The sequence below is a fragment of the Macaca thibetana genome, chromosome 5, assembly GCF_024542745.1.
Source record: "Macaca thibetana thibetana isolate TM-01 chromosome 5, ASM2454274v1, whole genome shotgun sequence".
Lineage (NCBI taxonomy): Eukaryota > Metazoa > Chordata > Mammalia > Primates > Cercopithecidae > Macaca > Macaca thibetana.
The window spans coordinates 182,310,418-182,334,699 of NC_065582.1; the positions used below are offsets into that span (position 1 = coordinate 182,310,418).

General features: G+C 55.0%; 1 protein-coding gene across 4 annotated transcripts in view; it reads right to left on the bottom strand.

Annotated features, from left to right (window-relative positions):
* Nucleotides 1-10,029: 10,029 nt before the first annotated feature.
* DOK7 (docking protein 7) overlaps nt 10,030-24,282 on the bottom strand; it is a 42,349-nt gene continuing 28,096 nt past the window's right edge. For 3 of the 4 annotated variants that reach the window (XM_050792303.1, XM_050792304.1, XM_050792305.1), the window contains 4 exons: nt 21,617-22,341; nt 18,201-18,243; nt 14,369-14,521; nt 10,030-14,077 (listed from right to left, as the gene is read on the bottom strand). In XM_050792303.1, coding sequence (XP_050648260.1) covers nt 13,944-14,077; nt 14,369-14,521; nt 18,201-18,243; nt 21,617-22,341 — 1,055 coding nt within the window. In that variant the 3' untranslated portion in view covers nt 10,030-13,943. Of the gene's footprint in view, nt 14,078-14,368; nt 14,522-18,200; nt 18,244-20,581; nt 22,342-24,282 lie in introns of those variants that run through there. The other variant, XM_050792306.1, reaches the window with a different exon arrangement.

The following is a 24,282-nucleotide window of genomic DNA, read 5'->3' on the forward strand; positions in this document are numbered from 1 at the left end:
AGGCATGTGCTTTTCGCGCTTGTTGTAAATTGTTTGTAGTGACTATGGCTATGGTTTTTGTTGTCGTGTCGGCTGTTGCGTTATTTTGTGTTAAAGGTCCTGGTAATCCTGAATGTGCTCTAATATGCCCAAGAAAAAAGGGAGTAGTCCTTTTTTGAATAAGTTGTTGACATTGTAAAAATAGGTTAGCTGTGTCTGAAATATGTTTAATTTGAGGCACGGTCTCTAAGAGGGGTATTGAATGAGCCAGGTAGGCGCTGTTTGTATACATGTTAAGTGGCTGACAAGGAAAAGCTGATAGTGTTGTAATTATAGCTTGTAATTTGACTAGCTGAGCTGATGTATAAGTGGTCTGGAATTTAACAACTACATTATTGTAGGTGTAAATGGTAAGTCTTGTGGAAGATTCATCAGTGAAAATTAGTAATGCGTCATTGAGAGGTTTTTTACTGGTAATATGGGGAAATACAAACGCATGAAGTTTGCAAAATTGAATGAGTTTGTTAGGTGGGTAATGGTTGTCAATTGCGCCAGTGTAAGAAGCGTAAGCAATTGGCCAGGCTTTCGTATTTTGTAACAGCCAATGAATGTGTGATTGAGTGTAGGGCTGTACAATGGTAGAGGGTTTTATTCTAAAGTATTTTCTATTGTTTTCTCTTCTCAAGATAATTAGATTAGCTATGGCATTATAATAAGGCAACAAAACCTTTTTAGGGGAGGAGGGCAGGTGTACCCACATAATGGGATTGTTTTGCCAAAATAGGTCAGTAGGGGTTATTGTTGTGTTAAAAATAAGGAATATTAATGGCTGAGAATAATCAATATTGGTAATAAATTGTGTTGCAATGGCATGTTTTATCTGTTGGAGTGCCATTAATGCTTCTTTAGTAATGGACCTGGGAGATTTTGGATTAGAGTCTCCTTTTAATATATCGAAAAGAGGTTTTAACTCTCCTGTAGTGAGCTTTAAGTACGGCCGAAGCCAATTTATGTCTCTCAGTAATTTTTGGAAATCATTTAAAGTTTTTAAATGATCACGACGTATAACGGCCTTTTGATTAATGATTTTAGGTCCATTGATTTGGAAACTAAGATAGGTGTATGGATTTTGTAATTGTATTTTTTCTGGGGCTATTTGTAGTCTAGTTGTTGTTAACTCTTGTTTGAGTTGGGCGAAGCACTGTAAGACTTGTTCGCCAATTTTTCTTGCTATTAAAATATTATCCATATAATGTATAATATACATTTGTGCCCATGTTTTTCTGACTGGCTCTATAGCGGCAGCTACATATTTTTGACACAAGGTAGGACTATTGGTCATACCCTAAGGTAAGACTTTCTATTGATAGTGCTTCATTGGTTGTTTAAAATTTGTAGATGGAAGACTAAAGGCAAATCTTTTTTGGTCAGCAGGATGAAGGGGAATTGTAAAAAAGCAATCTTTAAGGTCAATAATGATTTTAAAATATTTTTGAGGAATCGCGACCGGTGAAGGCAATCTTGGTTGTAAGGCACCCATAAGGATCATAGTGATATTTAGTGTTCTTAAATCTTGTAAGAGTCTTTATTTGCTAGACTTTTTCTTAATGACAAAAATAGGTGTATTCTAAGGGGAACTACTTTCCTCAATATGTTTTGTTGCTAGTTGTTCCTGCACTAACTGTTGGGCAGCACTTAGTTTATCATTGAGTAAAGGCCACTGATTAACCTAAACGGGTTTATCTGACTTTCAAGTAATGGGGTCAGCGCACCTTTGGGGTGCAGGTATGTCAGTGGCCTGAGCTAAAAATTTCCAAACTCTTTTTTATCAAGTTGTCTTGAAACCAGTATAGGCTGTGGGATACCGTTTTCTCCTTTTTCAAGACCTTTACCAGGGGTGTATCTTTGAGTTAACATTTGTGCAGTAACTATATCATTTGGACTATATATTATAATTTTCATTTGAGAGAGCAGATTTCGCCCCCAAAGATTAACGGGTAGGTAAGGGATGACAAATGGCTTAATGAGGCCTGAATTGTTTTCTTTATTTGTCTATGTTAGATATTTAGAACTTTGTTTAGGATTATTGCTTTGTCTAATTTTTCTTAAGTGAGTTAAAGTTTCTGTAGTAGGCCAATGAGAGGGCCAATCTTCTTGTTTAATGATTGTTACATCAGCCCCTGTGTCTATTAGTCTAGTGAATGCCTTCCCGTCTAACTATAAGGTTAGAGAGGGTTTTTGATTTGTAATTGGTTGCAGCCAATATATATCTGATGATCTGAAACCTTTTGTATTTCTATTAGAGTATTGGATATTATTATCTGTTTTAACTAAAGGTAACAGGATTAACTGAGCTATTCTAGCTCCTTGAGGGACAGTAATAATACTATCAATAGCTCTGGCCATAATTTTAATTTTTTCTTTATAATCATTATTGATAACTCCAGGGAGGACTTGTAAGCCTCTCATGGTGACACTACTTTTTCCTAAAAGTAGCCTAAAAGTGTTAGGTGGTAAGGGTCCATATATTCCGGTATTTAAGGTTTGTGGTTTCATTTCAGGTGTTAGTATTGTGTGGGAGGTGGAACTGAGGTCCAATCCTGTACTTCCTGGGGTTGCTCTACTAAGTTTTGAAATGGATTGTTGCTGCTGGCTGGAACAAAGCTGACTGCCCCATATGCTTGTTTCAGGGCCTGAGGCTGGCCCCTTATTTTGTTTCTCTGCCTGGAGGGTAAAGGATTTCCTTGACTGTTAGTTTTAGATTTACATTCATTTGCCCAGTGCCTTTTTCTTTTACACCTTGGGCAAAGGCCTGGGATTTTTGTTTCTGGACTTTTATTTCGGTCTTCATGGCAATTTTTTGCAAAGTGTCCCCTTTTATCGTATCTAAAACATTTCTTTTTATCTTTATTTTTGTTAATGAGGAAGTCTCTTACTGTTTGGCCGCTAAAAGCGGCGGCCATTGCTAGGCCTTGTTGATATGAGGGCCCAATATCTGAACAAAGGCGAATGTATCCTGTTAAATCTGTTTTCTTTCGATAAGGTCTGATTGCCGCTTGGCAGGCGGGGTTAGCATTTTCATAAGCTAACTGTTTAACATAATTTACACCCGTTTTTGCATTTTCAAAGATTCTACCTGCCGTGGTCATAAGCCTATGCACAAAGTCTGAAAATGGCTCATCGGGTCCTTGTTTAACTGCAGTGAGCGAGGCCCCTGGATCTCCTTTAACGGGAAGTTTTCTCCAGGCCTTTGTAGTAGCAGCCTGGATTTGTGAGAACAGTCCAGGGTCATATTGCATTTGGGCCTGAGTGTCTGCATAATTACCTGAACTAGTTAACATATCAAAATCTCAACTATTTCCTGCCTGTTGATTTTTTTTAGCTGTATCTTTACAATTTTTAAAGAACTTTGACTTCTAAATTAAGTGGTCTCCCCTAGAAAGAACTGCTCTGACTTTCAGTCTGTAGGAGTGAGCCAATTCTCAGCTACAGATTCCACTATAGCAAGAGTATATGGAGCAGTAGCCCTATACTGAGAGGCAGCAGTCTTTAACTCTTTTATAATAGTAAAATCAAATCCAGTATGATGCCTCTAAGCTTGCCCCTGTTTATCTATGGTTTTAGTGACTGGAAAAACGTCTTTGGGGGAGGAGTCTTTTTTATGTTGGCTAGCAACTAACCTCCCTCTTGGAACATGTTGTCCAGGCCGCTGAAGTGGGCGCAAGGAACCTTCTATCGTGTCTGAGTTAGGTATTTTTTCATTTCTTGTTTTTAGCTTTTGGAGCCTAATTATCAATGATTGATGTAGCTTTTCAAGTTTAATTTGTTTTTCTAGTTGAGCAATTTTTTGCTTTAATTCTTCTTTGGGATCTATTGCTGCCATAACAATGGGCGCAGAAGCCTCATTACGTGTCTTATTATATGGGGGTGGGTATGAAGTAAAGGGAGGCAAATCAGGGTTGTGATATTTAGCCGCCTCTTCCTCTAAATCATCCCAATTTATATCTGATTGATTAGGCTTATTAATTTCTTTTTCTTTTTGAAGCATCTGTAAAATTGGGTATTTTTTTGGTTTGCTTTTGTGTGGCATTTCTTTATCTGTTATAGAAGGAGACTTGATTTCTTCATGATCACCTTCGAGGGAAATGAGATCTTTCTCTGCATCTTGTGGAGGCTTTGTGAGGTTAGAGCGGGAGCTAACCTTTAAAATATGCTCTGTCTGACCGCAGCCATAACTTGCGGATCGGCCTCTTTCTTATCTATTAAATCTCTAATGAGGTTCTAATAAGAGAAGGCGGTCACAGGAATTTTTTCTGGCCCAAAGGTATTATAATAGTCCTGAAAACAATCCCCTACTTTACGCTATCTTTTAATATCAATAGTTCTTTCCTGTGGGAACCAAGGGCAAGTGTCTTTTACAAAATCAAAAAATTTAAACAAATCATTACCTTTAACCTTTACTCCTCGTATCTTTAAAGCCTCTTTTAATTGTCTTACATATATTTGATGTTGGCTTAATTCTTGTCCCATTTCGGACGCGTCACTTACCTTCGATTCTGACGCGGCAGGTTCCCGCGGTGATCGGAAGAGTTTGACTCCTTTTATCTTTGTTAACGGTCGACCGTCCTTTGGCGTCCTCTTCCTCACGGAGTCTCTCGTTTTCGAGCCCCACGTTGGGCGCCACGTATCCCGGCCCGCAGGATCGTCAAGGCAGGACCTGGAGGAGGGGGTGGGAATTTGGGGAACAAGAGACACAAGAAATGGAGACAAGACAGTGCTCTGATCAAGTCTCGTTTAATGGCGGTAATGCAATGCCTTATATACATTTGGAGGGGAAGGGGTTGGGCTAAGGCGGAAATGACCTCATTGTGGAGGGCGTGGCCAGGTAGGTTTCGGTTTCTCCGGTCGGACGTCATGTTGCACTTGTGCTATTAAGTAACAATTTTTCCTGGGCGTGAGAAAAGTGAGTGAAGAAGAAGCAGGAAGAACGCCATCTTTTAATGGCGGTATTAATATAGGGAAGAAGGTAAATCCAGGGAGGAGGTGTGAGGTGGAAATGAACACAGCTCAGGCGTTTTAATCCTCAATTACCATTCGCCATGGCCAGGGCGTGCAGCTCCGGACAAAATATAGTGCAGTATTTAAACCACATGCTTGTCAGCTGGTCACTAAGTGTCCTGGTGGCTCAGGCCGGAGCCAGTGCTTGTGAAGGGATCGCGTCATAGCCAGCTTCCCCTCTGGGCCCCACGGGTCTTTGCAGCCAGACTCCTTTTCCCGTGAGACGGCCCGGCCTGTTTGAAAGCCAAGAGTGCTGGAGTTGAGTTTGAGGGGAAGATGGCAGAGAGAGGAGCCTGTGGTTCCATGGACAGTCAGAGACTGTGGCCTGGGGGCAGCGTCTTTCAACTCTCACCTCTGCAGCTCAGGGGCCTGGAGAGACCCCAACGAACCTGCAGGGCCTCCGTGTCCCTAAGTGTGCTGTGTAAATGCCCCATCTCACGGGGGTAGGGACAGCCACAGAGGCCTTCCGCTGACCGTAGCTGATGGGCTGGCCATTGCTCCCGTCCGGGTCCGAGCACGGTTCCCACGTTTGAGCCTGGAAGAGGCTCCATCCGGCATATTGTGTTTTGGCTGCAGCTGGATCTTGGCTTGACTGTTGAGATCTGCCAAACACGAACATCCGCTTAGCGGTCATTTCTAAGAAAGGTCAAGGCTAGAGGCAGCATGTCGGGAGTTCGCGCATCAGGGTGGGAGGGGCCCCAGGGTGCAGCATGTGAGTGCCTGCTCCTACGTGGACTCCGGGGAGGGTGGCCTTCTGCCTGGCCCGGTGGCGCCGGCCCCAGCAGTGCCCGTGTCTCCCCTCAGCACAGGAGCCTCGCCAGGCCTCCCCACGATGTCCGCCACACTGTCCGTCTCAGGCAGGGCTGGGGTGACTGTCGACTCAGATGTGGCCTCAGGCCCAGAGAAGCACTGTCTGCCAGGATCTCCACATTGGTCCCATCGGGGCTCCGAGCTCCAGGTCAGGAACCCGTGTGCAGAGCACAGCCCTGGGGCCTTCACAGTCTTGGAGGCGAGGGTGCAAGGTCTGGGGTGGGGCTGGGCCTAGGACGCAGCGAGTAGTGGAGGTCTGTGGCTCAGTTTGCCCTCTTTGGAGTCAGCAGCAGAAGGGACTCCCTCTGCAGGAGAGACAGGTGTGTCCTGAGCTCTGTTACTGCCACCCGCCGAGACAGCACCTGTGACTGTATTTTCTTCTAACTTCCAAATGGTCGTATAAAAAAACACGTGTTCATAAAAGCGTGTGAAACACACACACAGCTTGGTGAAGTGAGCAGTGTGGGGCCCACAGCCCAGTGAAGTAGACACTGTCAGGGCCCTGGCCGCCGCAGCGCACCCGGCTCGTCGTCCTCTTCCCTGGAGCGGAGCGCACTTCTTGACTTGGACACAGTTGGGTTGTGCTGTTTGAACTTCATAGAAATGAAATGACACTGTGTTTACTTGTGTGTGTGTGGCTGATGGGGGGCGGGGATTCTGGTTCCTTTTTTTCCCATTATCCTGAGAGCCTTAAGGTATCTGGTTCTTGTATTCAGTGTGTTGGTGAGACTCAGCCCTGTCATCTAGCAGAAGTGTGTTCCTTTTCATTGCTGTATAGTATTCCATTGCATGACGGTCCTGTGCTCTGATTTTAATGCACTTTATTGTGGGGGATATTTGAGTTGCTTCCTTTCTGGGTAAGAACACCCACTTGGAAATAACTGTGGTGAACACTCGTGTGTGTGGGCGGGGGAGGAACGGCTCTGGGCATACCCAATGGATCTTAACGATGTGTGCTGTCCAAGTATAGAGATGATTCCAAAGTGGTTGGACTGTTTCTTTCTCCCGGCTGGGTGGAAGCAGAACACTGGTGGATTGCTGAGACTTGGTGCTCGGTCTTTTTAATTATGGACAGCCTGGCTGGCGTTTCGTGATGTCTAATTGCAGAGTAGCGTGTCTTATTGTATGATGGGCTCTTTTGTATGTGGGAGACCGTGGTGTTGGAGGGAGGCAGTTACACACACAAAAAGCCCAGATGCCCAGTGTTAGTTCCATGGGTGTGGCTGGTCATGGTGCGCACTCACGAAGGACGTAGGTGACGCCCTCCACTCCGCAGAGCTAGTCCCCACAGGGGTGCCCGTTCTGACTCCCACCGCCACAGCTCCCTGCCTCCTGCCTGCCATGGGTTCCACGTGCGTAGTGTTGGGCAGTGTGCCTCTGTGCATGCGTCTGCTTACGTTCACTCAGCATCTGAGATTCACCCAGGCTTTTGCGTGGATCAGTGACTAACTCCTGATTGCTGCGTGGCGGCCTGTTGTGTGGGTGTGTGCAGTGTGTGTAGCCAGTCCCTACTCAGGAGCGTTTGCGTTTCCAGTGTGGGTTGCAGTCAGGATCCATTTCTCCCTTACCTTTCAGCATTATTTGCTGCATAGGCTTTTTTTTTTCCTAATTTGGTGCCTTTGTCAGAAATCAGCTGACCTACCGGTTTGGATCTGTTTCTGTTTGTCCTTATGCTATTGCCATTGCCACACTTCAGACAAGGTCTTGCTCTGGCATTCAGGCTGGAGTGCAGTAGCGCGATCTCAGCTCACTGTACCCTTGACCTCCCACGCTCAAGAAATCCTCCCGCCTCGGTCTCCTGAGTCGCTGGGACCACAAGCGAGCACCACCATGCCCGGCTGATTTTATTTGCTTAATTATTTTTTTTGGCAGAGATGGGGTTTCACTATGTTCCCCAGGCAGATCTTGATCTGGGCTCAAGTGAACCTCCCGTCTCAGCCTCCCAAACTGCTGGGATTACAGGTTGTGGGTGTGAGCCACGGTGCCCGGCCGCCACACTGTCCTGGCTACAGTTGGGTTTGTAATAAACCCTGAATCAAGGTGATGTGCATTTTCCAACTCCTCCTTTTAAAGATTCTCATGGCTGTTTATGTCCTTGGTGTTTCCGTATACATTTTACAATCAGCCTTTCCATTTCTACCAAAAAAGGCAGCCTGGAATTTCAATAGTGATTCCCTTGAAGGCGTTTTTGAAAAGCTTTTCTGAATGTCTTGAATACACGTGGGGAAGAATCGGCATCTTAACAGTCTCCAGTCTCCACGCGTTGACTGCCATGTATGACTCCAATCGGCATTTTAACAGTCTCCGGTGTCCACATGTTGACTGCCGTGTCTGACTCCAATTAGCATCTTAACCGTCTCCAGTCTCCACGCGTTGACTGCCCTGTGTGACTCCAGGCACTGAGTTCATCTTCAACTTCTCCCAACAATGGACCGGAGTCTTCTGTGCATGCATCTGACACGTTTTCCTTTAGATCTAGTCCTAGGTGTTCAATATGCTATTGAGGACTGCGTATTTTTATTTCATTTCTCACTTGTGTGTGGTGCTTTAATCCTGTGCCCTAAACTCCCGTCTTGGCCATGGCGTGTTTCTGTGGACTCGCGGGGTTTCCGTGTGCGTGCGTGGCTTTGCTTCCCCTTGGCACTCTGGGACTCGGCTTCTCACTGCACTGGCGAGGTGGGCTGGCACGTCCTTATCTTACTCCCCATCTCGGTAAACATGGGCTCAGTCTCTCCCAGTTCGGTGTGGCGTTTGCACTGGTGCACTTACAGGCGAAGAGCTTCCTCGTTTGCTGAGGGCTTTTCCTGAATCCGTGTTGAATGTGGTCAGCTGCCTTTGCTGCACCTAGTGAGATACTCATGAGGTCGCTTCCTCACCGCATTACTGTGGCGAGTTACGCTGACTTTCATATGCCGAGACAACCTGGCATTTCCGGGTAAGTCCATGTGGCCATGGTACACTGGCCTTTTCTCTGCATGGCCGGATGATGGTACATTGGCCTTTTCTCTGCATGGCCGGATGAGATTTGCTCATACCGGGCTGAGGACCTCCTGTGTGTGAATGCTCATGAAGGACACTGGGCTCTGATGTTCATTGTCTTGTCATGTGATGTGTCTGTCATGGTTTGGTACTGCATTAAGTTGGCCTTCTGAAACAAGTTCTGCCGTAGTTTGTATAGGATTGACATTATTTGTTTCATGGAGATTTGATGGGTGAAGCCATCTATGCCTGCCATTTTCCTTTTGCTTAGGTTTTTCATTAAGAACTTGATTTTTTAAAATAGACATGAGGCCGGGCGTGGTGGCTCACACTTGTAATCCCAGCACTTTGGGAGGCCGAGGTGGATGGATCACTTGAGGTCAGGAGTTCGAGACCAACCTGGCCAACAATGGTGAAACCTCATCTCCATTAAAAATATAAAAATTAACTGGGCTTGGTGGCACGTGCCTGTAATCCCAGCTACTCTGGAGGCTGAGGCAGGAGAATCACTTGAACTCAGGAGGTGGAGGTTGCAGTGAGCTGAGATCACGCTACTGCAACAAAGTGAGGCTCTGTCTCAAAAAAAAAAAAAAAAAAAAAAAAAAAAAAAAAAAAAAAGAGGGTTTTGGATTTTCTGTTTCTTTGTCATTTTTTTTTTTTTTTTTTTTTTTTTTTTTTTTTGAGACGGAGTCTCGCTCTGTCACCGGGCTGGAGTGCAGTGGCCGGACCTCAGCTCACTGCAAGCTCCACCTCCGGGGTTCCCGCCATTCTCCTGCCTCAGCCTCCCGAGTAGCTGGGACCACAGGCGCCCGCCACCTCACCCGGCTAGTTTTTTGTATTTTTAGTAGAGACGGGGTTTCACCGTATTAGCCAGGATGGTCTCGATCTCCTGACCTCGTGATCCGCCCGTCTCGGCCTCCCAAAGTGCTGGGATTACAGGCTTGAGCCACCGCGCCCGGCCTTTGTCATTTTTTTTAAAGATAGGTTTGTCGCAGAATTTCATCTAAGTTATCAAAACAATTTACATACATTGTTCACAGTATCCTCTGTATACTGTGCGGTGATGTTCATTTTCATTCCTGCTCTGGGCCATTTGTGTTTTCTTTTCCCCCGATCAGACTAGCTAAGAGTTGATCGTTTTTACAGATATTTTTCCCCAAAGAAACCTACTTTTGGATTCATTGATTTTTTTCTATTGTTTTCTTTTTCATTGACTTTTCCTCCTTTTAGTCTTATAAATTTCCTTTCTTCTACCTATTTTATGTTCCATTTGCTCTCCTTGTCTTAGGTTCATGTGGTAGAGGCTTAGATCATTGATGAAGAACATGAAAGAACAGGGTAGTGCAGTTAAAAACTTGGTCTACTTATGCCCGTTAGAGAAAACATTCTTAAGCACACATGGAGTCTTTTAGAAATTGACCATGTACTAGGACACGAAGCAAATGTCAGTAACTTGCAGAAGACAATGTATAAATATACGACACGTAGATAAATAATACAAATCACATTCGTTGGCCAGAGTGCAATTGAGGAGGAAATCAGTAACAAAAAGGCAATTAAACACATTTGATTGTTTTGTTTTTGTTTTGTAATAACTTGCACTTCCCTGATGCCTGAGGCCCAGCACCTTTTTGTGTGCTCTTGGCCATTTGGGTATCTTCTTTGGGAAGGGCCTACTTAATTCTTTTGCCTATTTAAAAAACTGGGTCTTAGAAGTCTCGTCGTTTTTTTGAGTCAGGATCTTTCTTGCACAGGCTGGAGGGCAGCGGTACAATCATAGCTCACTGCAGCCTCAAACTCCTCGGCTCAAGTGAGCCTCCCACCTCAGTCTCCTGGGTAGCTGGGACTATAGGCATGCATCACTATGCTCTGCTAATTAATTTTTTTTTTTTTTTTGTAGAGACTGGGTCTTGCTGTGTTGCCCAGACTGATCTCAAAGTCCTGGTCTTAAGTGATTCACCTGCCTCCACCTCCCAGAGTGCCAGGATTCCAGGTGGCGTAAGCCCCCACACCCAGCCTGGTCTTGGAGTTCTTTCTAGGTCTAGGTGTGAGTCCTTTCTCAGATACGTGTTGTGAATAATTTCTGATTCTCTGGCTTGCTATTTTACTTGTTAGTGGTTATCTTTTGGAAAGCAAAGGTTTCTAATTTGATGAAATTTAATTTTTATTTATTTTTTCATTCTAGTTTTCTCATCAAATTGAGACTTTGGGGAAACTACACAGCAGCAAACCAGGACATATCCTCTTAAAAACAGCTCAAGCCAGCCAGGCACAGTGGCTCATGCCTGGAATCCCAGCACTGTGGGAGGCCAAGATGGGTCTCACATGAGGTCAGGAGTTCGAGACCAGCCTGGCCAACATGGGGAAACTCCGTCTCTACTAAAAAAATACAAAACTTAGCCAGGCATGATGGCAGGCACCTGTAATCCTAGCTACTTAGGAAGCTGAGGCAGGAGAATCGCTTGAACCCAGGAGGCAGAGGTTGCAGTGCGCCAAGATCGCGCCATTGCACTCCAGCCCGGGGGGCAAGAGCAAGACTTCACCTTAAAAAAAAAAAAAAAAAAAAAGCTTGAGCCAAGCATGGGTGGCTCCTGCCTGGAATCCCAGCACTTTGGGAGGCTGAGGCAGGAGGATCACTTGAGGCCAGGAGTTCAAGACCAGCCTGGCCAACATCGCAAAATCCCATCTCTACTAGAAATACAAAAATTAATCAGGAGTGGTGGCAGCATCTGCCTATAATCCCGGCTACTCCGGAGGCTAAGACACAAGAATCACTTGAAGCTGGGAGATGGAGTTTGCAGTGAGCCAAAATCGTGCCACTGCTCTCCAACATGGATGGCAGAGCAAGACTCTGTGTCAAAAAAAAAAAAAAAAAAAAAAGCTTGAAAATTTAAAAATATCTCAATAATTATGAGAGGCAGTGATTTTTTTTTTCTTCCCTAAGCTAGGTTTCGAGGTATCTCTAGGTTCAACTCCTCTGGGGCTGGATGTACATGAGGTTGGAGTCCAGGGTGCCTGAGACACGATGGCCCATGTGCTCCACCTCCTCACGTCTTCAACAGCTTTGCAGAGATGACCCTGTCGGGCTTTGGCTGCTGGTCACAACTCCAGGGGAAGGTCAGGCGTTTGTCCAGTCGCAGCTCTGGCCTTGCGTGGCTGTCCTGGGCTGAGGGCAGCTGCCCTGAGATCAGAGCGACCCCGCCTTGGCCAGCATCACCCCTTCCCACGGCCCCGCCACCACACAAGTGGGACCCTGGCCAGGGCACCACGGGCGCCGGGTACAGCGTGGGCCATCACAGCCTCCCCGGGCACTCTGCTAGAGGCCTGGGTGTACCTGGGCCCCATACTCCCACCCGTGGTGCCCTGGCCAGGTCTGACTCTGACCCCTGCTTCCTGGCTTCCCACAGCCGTGGGACCAGCCCCAGCCCCACATCCACACTCTTCATGCGGCCGTTTCCCCAGGACATGGCCTGGCCACTCCATTGTGCCAAAAGGGTGTGGCCCAAGGCACACCCAGACACACTGGGTCTGGGCTCCAAACCCTCCCCCGCAGCACCACGATCCCATCAGCAGCAGAGGGACTGACAGTTTCTCCCACTTTGTGAACAGGAAGCCCGAGCTCCAGCAGGCCAGGGTCATGGGGAGGGGTGGGGCTGTGCCACCCAGGTTGCGTGTCTGAGCTGGTGCATGCGGCCAGCCCTGGAGGTGGACATCTCAACTCTGCCACCCTAAGGGCCCGACACGGCTGCAACCCTGGACCAGGGTGCATGCCATGCCTTGCCCCAACGTGCAGCTGAAAGTCTTGTCCACGGATCCCCCAGGCTGAGAGCCCAGCCCTGCCCTGTCTGTCGGAACGCTCCCCAGGGCCTTTGCGTCTAAGCAGGGGATCTCTGTCCTGGCTCCAGCTGGCTCCGGGTTGACCCTGCATGCTGCCACCTTGACACCAAGCATCCTCAGCAGTCACATGCAGAGTGGGGGCGCCAGGAGGGCCAGTGCTCTGAGCCTGCCCACTGAGGTCCCCACTGAGCAGCAGTGGCAGCTGCCTGCCGTCCCCCGGGGCAGGCCAACCACAGACTCTCCAGGTCCTTGATGGGCTGCTAGGGGAGGGGCGGGGGAAGGACAGGCAGGAATATGAAAGCAAGGGACAGATATGGGTGGAGACTTGCAGAGCAGAAAGCCCATCTCCGGGAGCAAGGCAGGGGCCGCCCGGTGCTTCCTCCTGCTACAGGAGTTGAGGGCACGCAGGACGCCCACCACCTACACACACAGCCCCATCAGTTCACCAACCCCCAAGCCACAGCACCGCACTGACGCAGGAGGAAGCCACCAAGGAAGGCAGCTCTGCTCGCCTCAACCCCAAGCATCCCCAGGTGAAGACATCAGATCCACGTCCAAGAGCAGAAACCAGGAGAGAGAAAGTAGGCATTGTCAGGAACAGAGCAGTCAGAATTTTAAGCTCTTTACATGACTGACTGCAATGTGTCCCAAGAAGTGCAGCAGTCAGGCGGCTGGAAGAGTCCAGGCTCCGTCCCCAGGCGCAGGGCTGCGGTGGCCCAGGCAGGACAGCCGGGAGATGGGGAGGGGACGCCGGAAGTGTCTGAGCCGCCAGTCTCAGGAGTGGGCGTGGTGCCGACAGTGTGAGCGGGCACTGGGTCCTGGCGCTGTGGGGCCACAACACCCAGGTGAAGCGATGAGCGTTTTGCCAGGACACGGCTGTCATCCGTGCAGTCACCCCCAGGGTGAGAGGGCGGTTTGCATCCCAGGCACCACAAACCATGCTCCCAAACACTCCTGGGCAGCAGCCTCTGCCTGAGACGCGCAACAGCAACCAGAGCTGCCTGATGCCTGGAAGCGGGGCCTCAGGTGGCCTGGGGTCCAGAGCGACTCATTCAGGCCAAAGGAAGTGTCAACCCCCAGCACTCGTGAGGCGGGAGGCCTGGCTGTGGGCCCTGGAGACGTCTTCCTGTTCGCACTGTGGCCCAGAGACCGGCCATGCCCTCTCCTGTGACTGGGGGCTCCCTGGGGATCAGGCCACGACCAATAGAAGGGGCCAGCCTGCTGGGGGCCACGAGGTGGCCCGGGGGCCAGGTTTGTGGTCAGCTCCTGGTGTTGCAGCTTCACTGCGGGGCTGCCTTCCTCTGCTCCAGCTCTGACAGCTGCTCCTCCCGGGCCCGTGCGTGCTGCGCTCCCACTCTGTGCGCCATCTCAGTGGCCGCGATGTCAATCTGGGCGTAGAGGGAGGCACTGGCCCCTGAAAGAAGCCTGTGGTGAGCTGCAGCCTGCGCCCCCAAGCTGCCCAGCCCCGTGACCCTGCCCTCCACACCAGTCCCCCAGCCAGGCCCTCGGAAGTGCCTGAGTGGGGACACCCTCAGGGGATGTGGCCTGGCCGGGGATGGAGTTGGGGACGTTTGCCTCCTGGGGGGAGGCTGTAGGAAGAGCTCCCTGACTGAGGGCTGCTGGACTGGGCTGGTGGGGGGTAGGGCCTTGAGGCTGTGGTCCCAGTCCCCGACCGTCAGGGCCTCCACGAAGGGCAGGGACCCACCTCGGACCCCCTCGCTGGCCTCCTGGAGCTCCAGGCCCATGTAGTGCAGCTGCTTCCCGGAGGGGGGGCTGACGGGGATGTTCACGTAAGCAGGTGGCTCGCCGCGTGGCCTCTCTGGCCCTGGGCTGTCCACAGCCACGGGTCCTGGGGATCCTGTGGGGGAAGCAGCTGTGAGGCCCCGGTGGGGGCGGCGAGCGGCACAGACCCCAAAGATGGTGCAGTAAAGAGCTGCCCACCCCTCCCAGCCCCTCCTCCCCGCGCCGCCTCTCCTGCGGAGGTTCCGGCTCCATTTTCCTGGACTGTCCATCTTTGGCCCAGCGCTGCCCCATCCTGAGGCCACCCCCACACTGTCCACTCCTGGTCCAAGTACCCACAGAGCAGAAGGAAGCACTGCCCCCTCCACTGTGCCGCCTCTCCTGCAGGAATTGCTGACCCCCCATGAAGCCCCCAAGGCCCACTCTTCTGTCCCTGCGCCACTCACCCCACACCTTCACGACTCTCTCCCCACCAACCACCGCTCCTTGGCTGTCCCGGCGCCTTCTCTGCCTCACCCGCCCGGGCCAGCACAGCCCTGCTTTGTCCTGGCCCCCAGCACCTGCCCCCCACTGTCGTCCTGGGTCGCCCCACCTGCTGCAGGTTCCAGGGACCCCTCCTCTCCTGCGCACAGGCCCACGCTCCCTCTGCTCCCCTCCAGGACACCCAGGTGCCCCACACCCTCTCTCCCCTCATAGGAGCTACTTCCTGTCCCCACCCCCTTCCTAATAGCTGATGGTGCCATCTGCAAACCCCATTGGTGCTGGGGAGGGCGGAGCAGGAGCGGGATAGGAGGGGACCCCACAGGCCTGGCTGGGTGGGACCTGAGGCAGGCTCCCACCTTAGGGGTCTGGATGCACACTGGCCTGACCCCTCTGCAGGCCTGAGGGCTCCGCACCGTGGGCACCGAGGTCCTACAGGAAGGACCCCATTCTCCAGTGCCTCCTCCCACTCCTGTCATCAGGACCTCATGGGGGATCGCACAGCCACGTGAAGCAGCGGAGGTGAGAGCAAGTCCCCCTCCCTCATTCCCTGAGCCAGTGACTGAGAGACACAGCCAAGCCCCATCTGGGATGACCTTCCTACCCCCAGCACACTCCTGAGCCAGTGACTGGAAGACACAGCCATGCCCCACGTGCTCCCTACCCCCAGCACACTCCAAGCCCTCAGAATTCTGCTGGGGGCTGGGATCCAGGGGGTGACAGCCCTACAGGTCGGCCTCCCTGAAACACCTGCCTGTCCACGGGAGGGGCCTGACTCAAGGCTGGGCCTCCCTGCCACAGGGATGCGTCCGCAGCAGACCCAGGTTCTCCTGTGGCCACCTGCTGCCCGGCACCTGCAGCAGACATCCACGCTGCCTGGCTCCTCTCATGCTTGTCCACGCCACTCCCTGCAGCAGGGCTGGGGTTGGGGAATTTCACTTGCTTGCTCCCAGTGGGGAGACTGAGGCCAGAGAGACCTGACTCGCTGATTCTGCAGGCAGCAGCCGGGACAGAGCAAGACAGAGCCCAGGTCGATGTGGGTTCGCTCACCTGATTCCACGAACTAAAGTAGCCAACACAGTTCTGCCCCAACCCTGCCAGGCCCCGAGGCCCTGGGGAGACCTCCGTCCTGCAAATGTGTGGTCCTAGAGGGCTGGTCTCCTCTCAGAATGCCAGGACCCCTTCAGCAAGATGAGCCACAGAGCACAGTGGCCAAGTTCTGGTGCCCAGGCAGGCACCTGGGCCAGCAGGGACAGGGGCACCAGGGCTAGCCGCCTGGAGGAGGGGACACGGCTGAGGAGCCGAGGCCAAGAAGGGGCGGTGGGAGAGGCAGGTGTGGTGAGGGCCTGGGGAGAGCTAGGGGAGAGCTAGGGGAGAGCTAGGGGAGAGCTAGGGGAGAGCTAGGGGAGAGCTAGGGGAGAGCTAGGGGAGAGCTAGGGGAGAGCTAGGGGAGAGCTAGGGGAGAGCTAGGGGAGAGCTAGGGGAGAGCTAGGGGAGAGCTAGGGGAGAGCTAGGGGAGCGCTGGGACCTGGAGTCTGGAAAGGGGGCATTGAAGTCAAGGGGTGGGGCCGGGGCTGGCCCACAGTGGGGCTGGACACCCCCCTGCAGCCTGGTACCTAGTTTTAAGATCGCATCCGTTCTTCCAAGGCTGTCCCCCAAGGGTGGGCAGTGAGGGGCAAGGGTGGAAGCAGGAAGGAGCGTGAGGCCTGACTGCAGGGAAAGGGGACAAAGGTTCCCAACACCACCTGGAGTCGCACGGGGGCTGTAAGCAGCGCTGGGCCGGGGGCGTGTCCATAGCTGCATCTCCCCCACGGCCACTGACTCCAGGGCCCTCAGAGCTCCTCCTCCCGTCCCCTCCTCGGGACTTGGATTTTCTTTGGCTTCTGTGAGCATGGCTTCCAGTACCTCAGACACTCTTTTGGTGAAGCAGCAACCGGGAATCGACTGGCACTTCTGCGCCCTCCTCCCGGACCCCGCCCTGGGCTGGCGGCCCAACACCACCACACGGGCCTGGCTCACCTCTGTCCCATAACAGACCCCGGACGCCCCTCCCGAGCCCTCGGCCTCTGTGGAAAAGGTTCACATCCTCCAGCAGATACTGGGCCTGTCCCCTCGACCCCCACACCTCTGTCCCAGGGCACCCGTGTCTGGGTAAAAGACATCTGAAGGGTATGGGTGGCCTTGGGGAGGCAACAGCAGGCTGCCCAGGTGGACCCTTGGGGCAGGGCTGGCCTCAGCACTCTGGACTGCAGGGATCAGTGTCCAGCCCAGGGCCAAGGCTGGCTGAAGGGGGCTTTCCCAAGCTGCCCCTGCCTGCCTGTGGCCCTGCCCCTATCCCCGGGTGTCCCCTCCAGGCCTGCCTGGGCCCCGCCCCCAACACTGGGTGTCCCCTCCAGTCTTGCTTGGACCCTGCCCCCAACACTGGGTGTCCCCTTCAGGTCTGCCTGGACCCTGCCCCCCGCTGTAGGTGCCACCTGCCTGGGAAGAAGAGATTGAGGAATCCAAGGTTCAGCCTGCAGTGGTTCCTACTCCACAAGGAAACTGAGGCACAGAATTGGCCCTGATGCCACCCGTCCACCCCAGGCCAACCACCTCACCTCCAGCCTCTCTCAGCCTTGCCCAACCTTCAGCAGGGCTCTGTCCCCAGTGACTGCCAGGCTTCTCTAGGGAGACCCTGGGAACCGGCACCTTCCCACTGCCTCCCTGCCTGGCCCTCCCTCCCCACCTGGCCCCAAAACTGCACCTGCCAGGGCACCAATGCCCTGCCCCTCACTAAGTCGCTTACCACCAGCCCAGCCTCCACAGGTCCCCTCCGCTCTCTGAGGACACAGCCCTTCCTCCTGAGCTGGGGCTCCTGGACCCCAACCCTGACTGCCTTCCTGCCATGCCCCCTCCCAGAAACAGGTCCACACTCCGGGCCTGGGGACGCACGGACCCCAGTCTGTGTCTCCAAACCTTCAGTCCATCGTCCAGCTGCCCACTGGCCGCTCTCAGCAGGTGCTTCTGAGACAGACTACACTCGTCCAGGCCACACGGAGCCAGCAGCCTGCCCTCTACCCACTGCCCTGCTGTCCACACCTGGGATGGGACTCACCCCCACTGCCCACTGCCACCCAACACCCACTGCCAGCCAGCAACCACTGCCACCTATCACCCAACATCCACTGTTACCCAACACCCACTTTCACCCCATTGCCCACATTCCCGCTGGCTGTGGGCCCCCGCCATCCCCATCTAGCCAAACTCTGCCATCTGCGCCCACCCAGACTCCCACCTCCCTGTCCCGGAGCTCTGGGGGACCGGCTCCAGGTGCCTACCTGAATGTGCTGTCACGGGTCCCGGGGCTGAGGCGGCCACTCCCTAAACCAAAGAGAACCTGGTCAGTGCACCCTTTAGGCTTCCCCTCATCCTATGCCCAGGGCCCCTGAGAACAAGGACACTACCCCCAAGAGTGACACAGGCTGGGGGACCTGGGCCACCTACAGGGAGTCCAGCCCGCCATCCCTGATGCCTTCTCTCCAGGGCCCTTTGCCCCACAGCCCCCAGATCTCCAGGTCGCCCACCACCTTGACCACACAGCCTGGCGGTAGCCCCCATAACCACCCATAGGGGAGGTGGAGGCTTTGGCCTCTGGGGAGGGGGCGGTTCTGAGCCCTGAGGCCCAGTCCAGCCCCACTATTTTGCTACTACAGGTTTATTGGAGGAGGACCACGCCCATATGAGGTAGTATCTGGGCCTCAGAGCTGAGAGGCTCAGAGCTGAGAGGCTCAGAGCTGAGAGGCTGCTCCAAGGGCTGCCATGATTTCCTTTCTCATCCTCCAGGGTGTGCGCCCTGCTCTCAGAAGCTGGCGGGGAGGGATCCGCAGGGGGGTGCCCCTGGAAAATGCCCCACTGGGAGGCCCCAGAGGAGATGAGCAAAGTTCCCGACACTGCAGGTCACCTCCTCCTGAGCCTCTGAAGTGGGCTGTGCCTAACAGGAGGTGCCCTGAGTCCCTGAAGGAGCCTGGGGTGGGGTCTGAAGGCCGCTTGCGGGAGGGACGGCGGCCCACGGCTGAGCATAGAGGCTTCCTGCCTTCCTCCAGCCCGGACAAGCGGAAGCGAGGCCAGCCCAAGAGAATGCCCCACACGGGCTCCGGCGGCCGGTGGCCAGAAAGAGGGCGCAGCACCCTCCTGTTCTGAGGGGCCTCGTGTGGGTGGGTGCTGGGAGGCTGGAAACTGAGGCTCAGAACCTATCTCTGGTCCAGGCCAGACTCAAGGGCAGACAGTCACAGGGCTGGGACCCCCAGATGAGGCCCCCTGAGCAAACTGGGCTGGTCTAGACTTTGAGAACCTTTGACAAAAGGCCGACACCCCCTGAGGTCATCACACACACAGGCCCCAAGGGGGCCCGTCCCCAGCTGCTCCCGGGGGGCCAGGCCAGCAGGTGCGGATGGTGCAGAGCCCAAACCAGCGAAGGTCCACCCTGTCCCCTGCCTGGCCAGGCCCAGGTGCTCCGGGGGCAGCAAGAAAACAGAACCAGTGTCTGACCCATCTGGTTGCCCCCGGCCTGAGGAGAAGCCTCCAGCCTGTTGGCCACCCACCTGGGAACTGGGTACCGAGGCTGGAGACCCTGGGCTGCTGTAGCAGGCAGTGGCCGGAACCTTCAGACACCCGGAGCGAGGCCACTCACAAGCATAGTGGGGAGCGGCAGATGGCCCGGCCGCACCCCCACAGGGAAAGGCTGTCCAGGGACCCAGCCCCGCCAGCAAGAGGCTCCACGACCCCACACCACCCCCAGGCCACCCTGGGGTGCCCCAGTCTGCTCTCGCCAGAGGGACCTTGCCCCCCCAGCCTTGGGCAGACGACGGTGGGAACACACAGGGCTGAGTGTGGATGACGGGGACTCTGCCGGGAGGGTCCGGGTTCCCAGCAGAGGAGCCACAGCCTCACTCGTCCTGCAACAAGACTGGCGCGGCCACCTCCGGAGGTGACAGCAGCGAGGGTGATGGTGACGGGCAGCTACTGAGTACCTGAAGAATGACCTCATCACACCCTCAGTGCAGCCCAGCGAGGCGAGGTCTGTCATCCCATTTACAAGAGGAAACTGAGGCTCAGAGACCAGGCACCGCTGCAGAAACCCCTCCAGGACTCCCCTGTCAGAGTCGGTCAGGGGCAGGCCAGGGGCAGGGTGGCAGGTCAGGGGCAGGGTGGTAGGCCAGGGGCAGGGGGGCAGGGCAGGGGGGCAGGCCAGGGGCAGGCAGGCACCCCCACAGGATGTGCAGGGGTGACTGAGACAAGCCTGGAACTCGGCCCCATATCGGGGAGACAGGCAGGGCAGGGACCCCGGGCTCAGAGCCAGCCCTCCTGGCCTGGGGTTGGAGGGTCCGCCTTCACCCAGACCTGAGGAGCCCCATGCCTGAGCCTGAGGGAGTACTGCAGACCCCACTGTGGTCTCCAGGACACACCCAGGAATGTGCCACATGTGCACACACACCACACATACCCCACACACCACACGTGCACATCCCAGCCCGAGGGCTGCCCAGAGCCGCCTCTCCACACACCACAGCGTTCAGGCCCAAGGCTGACAAGACGGATGAGGCCTCTCGCACTCTCTGAAACAAAGGCCAAGGAGGCCGGCCCGGGGACTTGGGATCCAGGCAGAGGCCCCGCGTGGAGGGCAGGTGAGGTGGCTGGGCAACGGAAGAGGACAAGGTGGTAAGAAAAGAACATTTTATTTCCAGTCTAAGAATGTATTACAAACAGTGTCCGGGTTTAGAAACGGCCGACAGCGAAGGGACAAAGCGAGGTGTTCACAGGGAGCTGCTGGACCGTGGTCAGGGCCGGCTCCAGGCTGTGCGAGAGGAAGCCACCCAGGGCGTGGACAATGGGCCAGACGCAGCCCCGCCTCCGACGCAGAGCTGCTGAGCACCAAGCGGGGCTGAGCCCTGGGCCTGGGGAAACACGGGCAGGGCCCGGAGCCTCCAGATGCCAAGGCAGCGTTTGGCCCCGCGAGGAGGTGCAGACGGGAGCCAGCGGGGCTCCCACCAGGGACCTGGGGCACGCGGCGCCCCCCGCGGGGTCAGCAGGCGAGGCTGCTCCGAGGACACTGCGGGCTGCCAGAGCCTTCCCACAAGGGCTTCATCGGGGAGCAGTGGGGCCCAGACCCCAGAGACCCCACAAGTCACGCAGCCTCCTGAGCTTCAGTTTCTCCCATAGAAGGGGATGAGGGCCAGCGCGCACGGAGCCCGGGGGGCTGGGCTGGTGGAGCCCGGGTGTCCGGGGTCTCTGTGGTGGCTTGGTGCTTAGCAGGTGGTATGACTGCACCAGAGAGGTGACGGGGAGAACCGGCCACCCAGGAAGCGGGCGTGAGGCCCGAGGAGGACAAGGCCAGCAGCGGGGCCTCCAGCCCTTGGTGCCCCAGTGCGAGGCACCAGCCAGCATAGATGCAGCACCCGCCTGATCCTCAGGGTTGGGGGACACAGTGAAGCAGCTGGGCCTTGGGGCTCTGGTGACCCCGACCTGCTGGACCCAGAGCCCCTGCGCCTCCCAGAACTCACCTCCCCGTCAGCCCCTTCCTCCACTGGCAGCCACAGGGCGCCCCCTCCAACTCCCCTCTCCGGGAGACCCCCCAGTCCCTCCCACAGAACACAGAGCAAGGAGGCCAGCGCCATCTCCTCTCCCGTCTGGGGGCACATTCAGCCCCTTTGCAGCCACGAGGCCAGATCTGTGGCCCTCAAGGAGGGGGGTTTACCTTGAGTCCTCCACAGACTGGACATGCCGAAAAGAAAGCCGGGGATGGCCCCGCGTGGGGGCTGCCTGCTTCCCAGGGCTCTCCGGGGGCCGGGCTGGGCAGTGTGGCCTCGCTGCCCTGGGGGGCCTCCATCACCAGGCCCCGCCGTCTCGTGCCCAGCCAGCCAGAGGGACACCCGGCGGACGTCTGGCCGCCTGAGTCCCCGGCCGCACTGTCGCCGGGGCTGCCCTGCGAGGCGGGGCTGTGGTCCCTGGGAACCAGGCGAAGGCTGCGTGGTGTGTCGTAGTGGGGCCTCAGGGAGGTGGGCACCTGGTACTCGACGGCCCCAGGCAGGCAGGCGCACAGGCTGGGCTCGGGCGCCCCGGCTGCTGGCAGGCTGAGCAGTGAGCCCAGTTCGTCCGTGGCCCGCCACACGTCCAGGCTGCTGCCCGCATAGGACGAGAGGCTGCCAGAGTAGGAGGAGTGGCTGCCAGTGGCGATGCCGCTGTCCGAGGAGCTCTGGCGGCCGACCTCCTGCAGCTGCCGTGGCCGCAGCGGCTTGGGAGGTGGCCTTGAGGCACCCAGCATGGCTTCCCCGGGGGCCTGGGCAGCTGCTGGTCTAGGCCCCTCCTGCGACGTGCTGGCCGACGACAAGGACTGCTCTGGCCATGCGGTGAGCCGGCTGCTGGCGCTGACGTCCAAGTGGCTGGCCTCCGAGGATGAGCTGGACAGGCTGCGGTCATCCCCTGAGACAGAGCAGGAAGCCAAGGCAGCTTGGGGGGGTGCAGGGGGCTGGGGAGGGCTCAGGGTGGGGCTGGGGAGGGCTCAGGGTGGGGCTGGGGAGGGCTCAGGGTGGGGCTGGGGGGGAGGGCCAGGGTGGGGCTGACGCCTGGTGGACCCCTACGGGCCAGCACTCTCTGGTCTCGCCCCACCCCTCCCAACCCCTGGGGGCTACAGCAGAAACCCGGCTTCACCAACGACAGCCCCTCTGCCCTTCGTCCACTCCTGTTTTTGTCTGTCCTTCTGCCACCTGCTCTACTAGGGCCTGGGCCCCTCCCTCTCCGCATCCCTGTCACTACCTTAGTCCCAGCCTTCTCCTCTCCCCCAGAGCTCCCCACCCTCCCTTCCTAAGAGACCTGGGCTCCATACCCAGCCATCCCCACTAACTTCCAGGGCCTCCTGGGGCAGCTGGCCCTCCGCACCGTCCCAGCCCCAAGGCTGGCCTGGACATCCCTTCCCGAGAACTTCCCAGGCCCTGCCAGCCTGGACGTGAGGTCCCAGCTGTGCCCACATACCTTGACTCACCGCCTGCCCTCACCACGCTGGCATCCTTGCCTCACTCCCTGTCTCCCTCCCCACGGGGGATGAGAAGCACACCCAGGCTGCCTCCCGCCTGCCAGGCCGGGCCTCGAGCACACATGGGAAAGCCGCTTTCATCTCTGCTGCCTCTCTAAGCTGCCTGCTCTGCCTTCCAGGGCTCCCAAGGGGAAAGCAGTTGTGAGTCACCCCCAGGAAGGCAAAAGCTCACTGCAAACCTGAGTCCCCTCCTCCTGGGGCAGGGCAGGAGGGGAGATGGCCACTGTCTGCTCGGTGCCCTCTGGGGAACAGGCAGTGATCCGAGAGCACTTGGCCCTGGGAACACAGGTCGCCCATGCAGCCACCCTTCTGGGAGCACAGCGGCCTCTCCTGCCCTGCCAGCCCCTTCCACCGCCTCCTCTCCCCACGATGGCAACAGAGCCAGAGCCACCGGCAGCTGAGGAGGCACCTCTGCTCCTGAGCAGCTAGTCGCCTGCCTGAGAGCCTTTTGTCTGGGCACAGAAGGTAAAACCAACACGCAGGGCCTTGGTCTCCCCCGGCCACAAGCTGGTGGGCAGGAAAGGATTCAAAGGCTCTCAGGCCAGAACCACCCTTCCCATCAGCATCTCAGACCAGAGTGTAGTAAATGTGGAATTGTAAGTGAAGGAAGGAATGAGCTGAGCAGGGGAAGAAGGAGGGAAGGAATGAATAGGTGGGAGACGGAAAGAAGGAATGAGCAGGAAGGAGAAAGAAAGAATGAATGAGCAAGAGGGAAATGAAGGAATGAATGAGCAAGAGGGAAATGAAGGAATGAATGAGCAGGGGGGAAATGAAGGAATGAATGAGCAGGGGGGAGAATGAAGGAATGAATGAGCAGGGGGGAGAATGAAGGAATGAATGAGCAGGGGGGAGAATGAAGGAATGAATGAGCAGGGGGAGAATGAAGGAATGAATGAGCAAGAGGGACATGAAGAAATGAATGAGTAGGCAGAGAATGAAGGAATGAATGAGCAGGAGGGAAATGAAGGAATGAAGAGCAGGGGGAGAAGGAAGGAATGAATGAGCAGGTGGAGAAGGAATTAATGAGCAGGGGGAGAAGGAATGAATGGATGAGCAGGCGGGGAAGGAATGAATGAATGAGCAGGAGGGGAATGAAGGAATGAATGAGCAGGGGGGGGGGAATGAAGGAATGAATGAGCAGTGGGCGGGGGAAGGAAGGAATGAATGAGCAGGGGGGAGAGAATGAAGGAATGAATGAGCAGGGGGGAAGGAAGGGAATGAATGAGCAGGGGGGAGAATGAAGGAATGAATGAGCAGGGGGGAGGGGAATGAATGAGTAGGCAAGAATGAAGGAATGAATGAGCAGGAGGGAAATGAAGGAATGAAGAAGG